At 30.8% G+C, this 11,119-nt stretch overlaps 2 protein-coding genes across 2 annotated transcripts; one reads left to right on the forward strand and one right to left on the reverse strand.

The window, feature by feature from the left end:
• Positions 1-647: 647 nt before the first annotated feature.
• On the forward strand, positions 648-1,693 carry LOC131598845 (GATA transcription factor 9-like). Its single transcript, XM_058871415.1, has 2 exons — positions 648-769; positions 874-1,693. The coding sequence occupies exons 1-2, from the start codon at positions 707-709 to the stop codon at positions 1,489-1,491; spliced, it is 681 nt and encodes a 226-aa protein (XP_058727398.1). The 5' UTR covers positions 648-706; the 3' UTR covers positions 1,492-1,693.
• Positions 1,694-6,432: 4,739 nt separating this feature from the next.
• On the reverse strand, positions 6,433-9,566 carry LOC131594539 (glucan endo-1,3-beta-glucosidase 8-like). The gene is made up of 2 exons (XM_058866709.1): positions 8,877-9,566; positions 6,433-7,659 (listed from the first exon to the last, which is right to left on the reverse strand). Exons 1-2 carry the CDS (start codon positions 9,215-9,217, stop codon positions 6,546-6,548), a joined length of 1,455 nt encoding a protein of 484 aa, XP_058722692.1. The 5' UTR covers positions 9,218-9,566; the 3' UTR covers positions 6,433-6,545.
• Between the last annotated feature and the right edge of the window lie 1,553 nt (positions 9,567-11,119).

Below are 11,119 nucleotides of genomic sequence, written 5' to 3' on the forward strand. Positions count from 1 at the left end.
TTATTTCATAAAACATGCTTATTACTTTATTCTTCACTAAGTAATTACTTTACTTATGTTAACTTTTCTCATCAATTTAATTAGGGATGACAAGTATACCCAAATTCGCGGGGTTCACTCTCATCCGAGGCAACAGGTGAAAATCCGAGTTGAATGGGTTTGGATGACATTCGATATTCCAGGTGCGAATTTAGAAAATGTGAAACCCGCACTAAAAACCAAAAATCACCCTCGCTTATATATATATATATATATATATATATATATATATATATATATATATATATATATATATATATATATATATATATATATATATATATATATATATATATATAATATTGTGGAAAGATATAGGAAAATTGTATTTTATGTATTTTGTTGAGAGTTCGGGTGAAAAAACGCAAATTCAACGGCAGTGAGTGTTATTTTGTCACCCAAACAGCATTTGAGTTTGAGTTCGAGTTCGGGTATCAATTTCGGGTATGAGTTTAGGTAGTCCCGCACCCGCACCCGACCCATTGTCATTGCTAAATTTAATTAACATTTTTCATTTCTTTTCTTTAACTTTTATCTGCCGACATAAACTCAGTGTACCATAAAACAAAAAAACACTAACACTTGTCACATGTAAAACCAAACTTGTTTGTCTTCTCTTCTCTCCTCTTCTTCTTCTAACTGTGTTTTTCACTCTCTCCCTATCAACATGGATATCTGCCACAATGCATCACTTTCTACCCTTGATGATCTTTTCCCTCCTCACAACATGGTTAGTATAATCATTTTTTATCTTTGTAGCTTTAATAATTCTTGTTTTATTGTATGTGATGTAATGAAAATGTTAATGTTTTCTTGTTAAATTTGAATTTTCAGGAAGTGGATTTTGGGATGGAGTGGTTATCAGTATTTGTTGAAGAATGTTTTTCAAGTCAATCTTTTTCTAGTCCTCAAATTCAAACAACAAATACCAACAAAAATCCTTCTAACACAATACAAAAACCTCAACAACAACAAAATCAATATTATTTGCATAATTTTGTTGTTCCTAGAAAACCAAGAAGTAAAAGAAAAAGACTTTCATCTCCAAGAAAAATTTGGTCCCATTCATATCCTCCTCTTTTAAAACAAACATATTGGTTAGTCAAAAGCGAACTTGTTAGCCCTAATTTAAAAATCGAGTCAGAAGTCTCTACAGTTACGTGCAGAGATACTTCAGTTTATCGGAAAGACAAAAAGAATCAAAATGATGATGATGATGAGAAGGAAGATGATGGAAATGCAAGAAGGTGTAGTCATTGTTTGTCACAAAAGACACCACAATGGAGGGCAGGGCCATTGGGGCCAAAGACATTATGCAATGCATGTGGTGTGAGGTATAAGTCTGGTAGGTTGTTGCCAGAGTATAGGCCAGCAAAGAGTCCTACTTTTGTTAGTTACTTGCATTCTAATTCACATAAAAAAGTTTTGAAGATGAGAATGCAATCTAATTAAGTACAAGTTAGTTAGTGATTAGTCAAGTGGTTTTATTAGTATGCATTTTTTTTCTTATTTTTGTTGGAATTAAGTAACAAAATATGATGAGATAGATTATTAGTGAAGTGGTTACTATATGTTTGGCTAAATATGTTTTTTATTTTTCCTTTTCTTTTCATGAAACAATAATAGGTGGAAGTAAATCATGGTTTGATGTTTGAAATGATGTTAATATACAATGTAACTAGGATTTTGGGTGGCACCCGGTTTAGGCCTGAAAAAAATCAGACGAAATGATATAGTTGAGTCTAAAACTTTAATCCGTTCTACATAAAATGAAGATGGAGATGACTCATAAATATTGTAATTTTTAAGTTTAAAAATACAAAAATTTATATTAATGTTCGCGTTTCTAAATATTTACAAAAAAATGAGACGTACACATTAGAGGGTGCGAGACTAAACCTTTAATCCGTTCCACAAAAATATGTGGACAAATTGACGTTTGATAGACCGAATTTGTTTTGCTACCCTTAATTTTGTGTGTAACAAATGTCTTTTTTTGGGGCAATGGTGCGGGTCTATAACCGAAGAGAGTTGCACTTAGTTAAAATCTACAAATTCAAAATGTCCACTTTAGATTTACATATTAAAATAAAAGAATTTTAACATGTTTGATGTATAATTAATTTTGATTTATTAGTTATTTTAACTTAGAAGTTAGAATTTGAGTAAAATAACTTAAAGTTCTAATTTAGACCTTTAGATTTTAGAATTGGTGTTTATACTTAGAGTAATGCTATTCATACACCTAATTGTTACACCAATACTTACATCCAACAATACTTTACAGTAGTCACCAAATTTGGTTAATGTAGTGTAAAAACTTGGTTAATGCAGTAGTGAATTTGGTTAATGCAACATTCAGGTATTAAAAATAATTTTTCGCAGTCACCAAACTTGGTTAATGCAGTATAAAAACTTGGTTAATGTAGTAATAAAGTTGGTTAATGCAACATCCAGGTATTAAAAATAATTTTTAGCAGTCATCTAACTTGGTTAATGCAGTAATGAAGTTGGTTAATGCACGTCCAGATATTAAAAATAAATGTCCCTACATGAATAGTATTCGTCCGTACATGAATAGTAGTCGTCCGTACATGAACAGTGTCGTCCGTACATGAACAGTGACCTCCGTACATACGGTGTAGGTGTAAAGATTGGTGTAAGAATATCATTTCTGTTATACTTAAATTCATTGTCCAACTCACTTATTCACTTTTATATTTATGTACTTAAATAAAAATTATTTTATCAATTTAGTTTTAGTCATAGTTAATTTTAGAGATGTAGTTTTGAGATTTTTATTGAATCACTTCGTCCATACACATTTCATATTTGAGGAATTATGTATTGGGCGAGAATATAAAGATTAAACGGTCTATAAGGATTAAACAACTCCCAACTTTGTTCTTCCATAACCTTTACTTAATTCCACCAAAATCTTCTATCGAGTATTAAAAAATTTTTCTCTTACTGGATAAACACCACCAAATGCCATAGACAAAAAGTGTTTCTCCTCCCTGATACATACTACAAGAACTTCACAAAAAAATTAGCTTCCCTAATATATCTCGGATCTACCTCTCGGACTTAATATTTAGATTTGAGCACCACAGTAATAGTTTATTGATAGAAGGTTGAAGAAGACAAATGATATCTAAAGAATATCACGCAACACATCTACAAACTCTCACAATATCATCATTCTAGAAAGTTATTCACAAGGTTGAATCAAGGAAATAAAGTGTTTATAAATAAAGAAACTCTCATGATTTTTCAAGATTTAAAAAATATGTGTATAGATCTCAACAATTCTCTCTCTAGGAGAATCTCATTGTGAAATTTCTCTCTCTCTCTTTTTTTTTTTATATTCTCATGTCAACAAAAGAGATTAACCAACTACAAGCATTCTTTCTTATTGAGTGATTAGCCACATGACTAACTTCTAAGTGACTTCTTTTTCTTATTAGTTACACAAAAATGAATTACATAGACTCTAGAGGTTAGATACAAAAAGATGAGGGAAATACAAAGTGATTTGAGTAAAATTACGAGGTTATGATTTGAATCAAAGAAATAATTATTTGAATCAAAGGTAGTAAAAAGTGAGGGGGATCCCCAATTCTCGTCAAATAGAGGTTAGGCGTCCAAAACTTATGTCTCCTAAGTGGGATTGACCTCCTGGTGGCGCTTTTGGAGGTTAAGGATGTTGTCCAACAAAGTCTCATTATGATGATGCAAGTTACCCATAACAACACACATTTCTTCTATGGTATCCTGGTTGCTGTTAGAGTTGTTTCGACAGAAGTTTTTGCTCACATGCTCACCATATTTTAAGGGTTTAAGAGTGGACAAGTTGATCATTAGATAAAAAGGTGGATCTGCTCAGTTTAACTAAGTCCCCATGGTGGACGCCAATTGTACATGCTAAAAAACTACAACAAGGATAGCCTTGCATTTTGAAGGCTGTCTGTGATATTTGTGGTTGTTGATAATGCTTAGTGTTAGCTCACGTAGAGTGATGAGAAGTTTTACATATGTGTTTTCTGGATGAAAAATGATTTTGTCCCCCTTTACCATAAGATTGGGGTATTTATAGAGGCTCCATGAGCTTGAAAGTGGTTACATTCACTCCTCCATCAGAAACATGGAGAGTAAGTGAGTCATCTCCCTCATTTACTAGGCAAGTGGGTAATGAGAGTGAGTTTAAATGAACTAAAACTAACTGGCAGACGATTATTAAGATTTAAGCGGTCTCATGGCCTTTTCAGGGTGGCCTATGACTTCATAGGACAATTTGCCCTTGCTAATGTGTTTTGTCTTCGTTACATATGTTGTTCCTTCTTAGGATTTATGACATTTAATTTTAGTGAAAAGTAAAATGAATATAAATTTATTTATGTTTAGATACCCAAATATAAAAGTGATTATTATTGATTCATTTCATTGGTTGAATAGTTTGAATCAAAATTAATTTAGATACCAACATATAAGCAGAAGAGTTATCATGTTAAATTCGTTGCTAAATTGTTTAACCCTTTATTTTTTGTCTTTCTACAAAGCTTCGAAGAAAATTTTGCAAAAATTCACTAAAATTAAGCGAGTTTTTTTTGGGGAGGAACAAAGAAAATTAAATAAATGCATTGGGTCTGTTGAAAAACCGCTTTTCAACCTAGATAAGTGAAAGACATCGTCATAAAAAATATGAAGTTATTAAATATTACAATGCTGGTTAAATAGAAATGAGTCTGAGTATCCATTACAATTAACTCTTCTTGTTTTTTTATTGATGTATGACAACTTGCATTAAAAGGAGTACAAGGGGTACTAAACCTTTAAAACAAGAAGAAAGAGGATACAAAAAAAAAACCAAGGAGCCTAAAGAAACCCCAACCTTAATAGAAAGAATTACAAGCAAGAATCCTCATTGGATCAACTAACCAATCTTCCCGCAAAAAGAATTAGCATGACTCGACTTCACTTGAAACCACTCTCATATTAACAACTTAATCCTAAAGATAAAGTTGCAATTAGACAAAACCCCTTCTTGGAAGAAAATGAAATTTCTTCCGAACCAAAGGGACCAACAAACAACAAACCAAAAGAGGATGGTAAGACCTGAAACTATCTCAAAATCTCCTAAAATGACATTGAGGCTCCACAAATCTTACCATGCTCCATCACACAACAAAATTGTGTCATATGCAAATTGGAGTAATTCCACACGAGTTTGAGTATTAAACTAGAACCCCTGCAAATCTCCCCCACTAGAAGCGAACCTTGCCTACAAGGCCTTCTATAGCTAGTAAAAAGAGAAACGAGGATAGAGGATCCCCTGCCTCAAGCCCCTCTTGACCACAAGTTCATCAGTTGGACAACCATTAATTATAATAGACATTGTGTTGTTAAACACCATCACTTCCATCCACCGAAGCCACTTCAAAACAAAACGCATTCTCCGCAAAACAAACCTCAAATAATTCCAGCTCACGTTATCGTACGCTTTTTGGAAGTCCGCCTTCAAAAGTAAGCATTATTTCTTACTTCGCTGAGCATAGTCCACAACCTCGATCAAAACTAGAATGCTGTCGTCTTGAATATTCCTTTGCGCTAAGAATGCTGATTGAGATTTTGAAACAAGCTTGTGAATTACTCTCTTAAGCCTAGACGCCAGAATTTTAGCCAAAATTCTGTAAAGCTTGAGATGAGACAAAATAGGTCTAAACTCACGGATTGTGGATTTTCACATTTAAGAATACACGCCAAAAAAGAAGCAAAGATTTCCCTAGGTATTTTGGATCTGTGAAAAAATTCCACGACAAACTTGAATAAATCCTCCTTCAAAATATTCCAACAAGCCTTGAAAATATTCAAATGGCTGATAGCTGTCGGGACCGGGGCTTTTGTCCCCAACACAAACCCACACCACCTCTTTGATCTCCTCCATCTTAAAAGACCTTTAAAGATCGCAATTATCTTCCAAGAATAAGGCTTTGAAATGGACTCCACCCAACACGGAACTATTAGAATCAGACATAGAAAAAACAACAGTAAAAAAGTCTTTGACAAAACCTCTAATTTGATCAACCTCTTCAATTCATTCTTTGTAATAAATTTGAATAACTTTTGCACTTAATCAAATTTATGTAATCAATTTATTTAATATTAATTTTTATCATATAACAACAAACACAAAATTATAATGAATTAGAAAAAAAAATGGTGATTGATGGAGCACTTTCTTAATTAATATCAAATGCAAATCCCACATGAACCACCAATATTATTATCCCAATACATGTGGAGATATTATAATCCTAATACATGTGGAGACTTTAAATTATAGATCACAATATCACAAGTCAAACCACAAAAAAGGCCATTTTCTTGCACATGAAGCCACAATAACTTTATACATTAAACAATAATATATTAAAATCTACAAAACTATTCATTACACAAATCTTCAAAACTACATCATCCACACTATCTCCAACTACAAGATCTCATCAATATATATTTAAATAACTAACAACTCCTACAAACAAGAAAACAACAAAAGATGGAAACAAAAAAGAAGAAGAAGAAGGATTAATCTGAATAATAAAATTACAACTAGAAGTTGAAATATTATTTGTTGTAATCATAGCCAACCCTTCAAAATCACAAGCTAGGTCATTCTGATTTTGAACTTGATAATACATATTAAATGCATATGAAGCTTTTCCATTAGCATCCAAATCATTGCAAGATGATCCATCACCAAGTGGAGTGCAATCAGCATAAGTACAAGCATAATTAATATTATCATCAAGCCTACTTAAATTATTAGAATTAGGGTTAAACATGCACCATTTTGGATCAAGATAATGCATATTTTTTGCACCTAGTAATAACCTATTCTCACCATGTTTAGTTGAAATATGCATTGGAAATTTAGGTTTTCCATCAAAACTAAAAATTCCCCAATGTCTTTCAAAATTTCCAGGAGCTATAGCTTTTGCATCTTCATCAATTAATCCAAATAAATAAACTTCAATGTAACCATTTCTTTTTGGTGTTCCTCTATTTGATGCAAGCCTAGGTAAAAGTCCATTATAAAACCTTAATGCATTTTGAATATTTGCATTTTTGTTACCATCTGTGGGCCATCCAACTTCACCAACAAGAATTTCCATATTACCAAACCCTATTGATTTTAATGCTGAGACTAAAGTATCAAAATTTGCATCAAAAACATTTGTGTAGGAAATTCCATTATCATTCAATGGATTTGTGACTCCATCAAAAAATGCAAAATCAAATGGAAAATTGTCATTTTCATAGAGACTTAAAAAAGGGTAAATGTTGACTGTGAATGGTGCATTGTTTTTGTTTAGGAATTGGACTATTTGGGTCATGAGGTTGGATAAATCGGGTCGGAATATTCCGGACGAGGGAACCGCGTTGTTTGGATCTGGATATCCATAAATATCTGCATTGGAAGGGACTGTGGCTTTTATGGAGTCACCTAAACCAAGTTCATTTAGGGCATTTTGAATGTTTTGTAGGGCAGGGAAGGTTACATTCAAAAATGAATTGTTGTAGGATTTCAAAAATGGCTCATTTCCAACTGCTACATACCTGTAATATTTGTGTAAAAATGGAAATAATTAAATATTAAATATTTCTTTAAGAAAAAAATTTGATAAAAAATAATTATTATGAAAAGTTTTTTTTTTCTTTTCAAAATTCAATACATAACCCTAGGATCGAATAATATTGTATTATCCCCTAGGATAATTCAATTGAAATCAGAACTACGTCTTTCAGAATCGATCTAACATAAAAGTTATGAATATTAATGAAATTCAAATTTGAGTCTTTATCAACGTACTAATTGTAGTTTGAAAACTAAATTATTCATAAAATTAATTTATATATAATTTCAAATTTCCATTATTCACAATATTTTTTTTATGATTAAATTTCTGAAATATAAATTTTTATAATCTAAGTTTATAAACGGTACAACTTTATTACTTTGCTATGTTTCTTCTTCACACAATATTTTATAATTTTAATATTTTTCTTTTTTTAGTATTTGATTGCCGTCCATGTCAGAACAAAAACTTTACTTTCTCTTGAAACTAGAAAAGCTTTGTCATTGGTTAGCTTTATCATGAAGCCAAAAAAATTGCAAATTCCAAAGTAACTAGTCAAACATCAAAATACTCTAAAAATTCCACATCACACTCATTGAGGGTAATTTAGTCATAAATTTTTTGTTATAAATGTCTATAAAAAATAAATATCATACACTAATCAATTATAATCTTTCAATTAAATTTATTTTGGATCAATAAATATGAACTGTTTAATCTTGATCAAATGGTTGATATCACATGATTGCATAAAATGTATATTTCTCTTTACTCATACAATCATATCTCACTTTTCACTTAATCAACATTATAATTACATTTCCTTGAGTAACTATCACATAATATAACAAAAATCCAATAATTGAGTTTTAAAAGTTCAATAATTCATAAGTATCTATCACTAGGGTGGCAAAACATGTTCGACATTGTTCGTTTTACTCATATTTTTCTGTATTTTATTTAGACGAATTATGACTTTTACTTTCTAATATATCCGTTCGAATTTTAATTTTTAATCTTTAACGATGTAAGACCAGTATATCTCTCCCGTTCAACTATATCTGTTATTTTTTAATGAATAATTAGGAGATAAGTTTAACCAGAACGGAATCAACATGTTCGTTTGTCATCCCTAATCTAACTAATAATAAAAATTTAATAAAATAATAAAAAAGATAAAGAAAGAAAGAGACTTACTTGATATTAACACCTCCAGATTTGAAGTTATACCGAGTAATATTTTTCCTAACCCATTGCAAAGCACGATCATAATTACTCATATCAAGCAATTGATTATTTGGTATACCAACCATGACTTCAATTCCTGATCCACCAAGTGCACTCATAGTTTCATCATCAGCATCAAACAATTTCACTTTCTCAATTCCATTATCTTTCAACATCTCAACTATTGTGTCTGGTTTCAATGGATGAGTTGCTTGTGTTCCCCAATTCACTCCAAGCCCTTCCACATAACAACACCATAATAATAATATTTGACTCATCATCATAATCACAAAAACCCTTCTACAAATCATTTTTTGATGATCACTTTACTAACAAAATCACTTATTGAAATAGAAGTGAAGCTTATAGGTTAATAATATATTAGAAGAAGAAGAATATATGTGAGATTTGTGAAATATTAGAATTGATTTAGTGAATATATTCACTAAGTGGTTGAAGAATATATTCTATTTTTTTTATTGATTGGGATGAGGAGAATATAGAGAAAGCTATGGAGAGGTAGAAGAAGGAAATTAGAAAGAGATTAGATGGAATATTGTAAAAGAAGAAGGAAATTAGAAAGAGATTAGATGGTTATTAAGAGATTAGAATGAAGAATTGAAGAAAAGAAAAAAAGATGTGTTTTACATACACGTGTGTGTCTTTTGTGGACAAGAAGAAAAGTGTGTTTCTATTTCTCTTAGCATAGTTTATATCAATTTTGAAGGTTAAAATAAGAGGTCGGTGTGTCCAATCCCATCACCACTACTATAGAATGGTCGGTTCCTTTTTTATAATTTTTTTTGTTTGACAATAGTATCGGTTTATTGAACGACTTAATCTGGTATGGTATGAAGATCAGTTCTGATATTAAGTGGTTTCAATTTTTTTTAGTTGTATTTATGAATGTCGAATTTAATAATTGATGGTTCTTTTTATTATTGTTTAATTTATTTATTGAGAATCTTGTTGGCATAGTAAATATCATGATTTTTTTTAATTGCTTCAATATTATAGTTACTAACCTTACACATTAATTCAAATAAGAAGTCCATGTTAGGAGCTGTGATTATGGATACATCGACAACTTTTCCTTTGAAACAATAAAATAAATTAAATGCTTTTATCAAACAGAAAATGTACAATTGGAAAGTTAAATTTTACCAACACATGCATTTGTTCCAATGTCTTAATAAAAGAAATGTTGACATGTAGATTGATAAACATCTCCATGAACTTTTAGGATTTCTCGTCACTACAATTGAAAAGAAGAACAAATACTTCAAAAGGAAGAAAGGGAAAAGACCAAATAAAATATATGTAGCAATGGATGACAATGAAAGAAGAACAGGAAAGCAACGAATGTATTAATCTTGCATTGATGGCATCACACCCTTCCGATGAAGGAGAAGAAAGATTGATTATTAATGAAACATCTTCTTATAATGATGATGTATTAGGTGCTATTGATGAATTACTTAATGAATGTAAAATTTTATATAAAATGGTGTCAACACAAAAGAAACAAATTTCATCTCTTGAAGAGAAGATTGAAATCGTAGAAAAAAAATTTGAAGTTGAAAAATAAACTTTTTTTGAAAAAGAAAAACAAAAGTTTACATGCAAAAATTGTGATTCACTTTCTTTTCAAATTTTTCAATTGAAAAGAGTTCTTGAAAGACATGAAAAATGGCAAATTGGATTGGACACTATCCTTAGTCAACAAAGATACTTCAATAATAAAAGTGGAATTGCTTATTCTAAATTTGATAAATTAAGTACTAGTAAAACTATCTTTGTTAAGGCAAGTAACCAATCCAACAAAGAGAAAGTGAATGAAGCACAAAAGGTTCATCATCATTCTAAAAAGAGATATCCTAAAAATAAATCTTATGTTTCTAGATATAGAAGTAACTTTGTTCCTACTTGCTTTTATTATGGAATAGTTGGTCACACACCCAATGCTTGCTATGTAAGGAGATTTAGTGTTGCAAGTGTGCATTATGTGTGGGTAAAAAAAATACTAACTATGAAGAACCCAAAGTATATTGGGTACCAAACAAAACTTAATTTGTTTTGTAGGTTTGCTTGAAGACCATTACAAATCTATGGTATCTTGATAGTCGTAATTTTAAGCATTTAAATGGAGAAATAAACAAATTTTCATCTCTAGTTCTAAAGTCTAAGGGTTAGGCACATATAGGGACAACCAT

The sequence above is a fragment of the Vicia villosa genome, linkage group LG4 (genome assembly GCF_029867415.1).
Source record: "Vicia villosa cultivar HV-30 ecotype Madison, WI linkage group LG4, Vvil1.0, whole genome shotgun sequence".
Taxonomy (NCBI): Eukaryota; Viridiplantae; Streptophyta; class Magnoliopsida; order Fabales; family Fabaceae; genus Vicia; species Vicia villosa.

What these genes read in the sequence shown, in the direction of transcription:
- LOC131598845 (XM_058871415.1), top strand. Translation starts at nt 707, where the DNA reads ATGGATATCTGCCACAATGCATCACTTTCTACCCTTGATGATCTTTTC. An exon ending in TTTTCCCTCCTCACAACATG is followed by an intron (nt 770 to 873) that starts GTTAGTATAATC and finishes TTGAATTTTCAG; the next exon opens with GAAGTGGATTTTGGGATGGA.
- LOC131594539 (XM_058866709.1), bottom strand. Translation starts at nt 9,217, where the DNA reads ATGATTTGTAGAAGGGTTTTTGTGATTATGATGATGAGTCAAATATTA. An exon ending in TCTGGAGGTGTTAATATCAA is followed by an intron (nt 7,660 to 8,876) that starts GTAAGTCTCTTT and finishes CAAATATTACAG; the next exon opens with GTATGTAGCAGTTGGAAATG.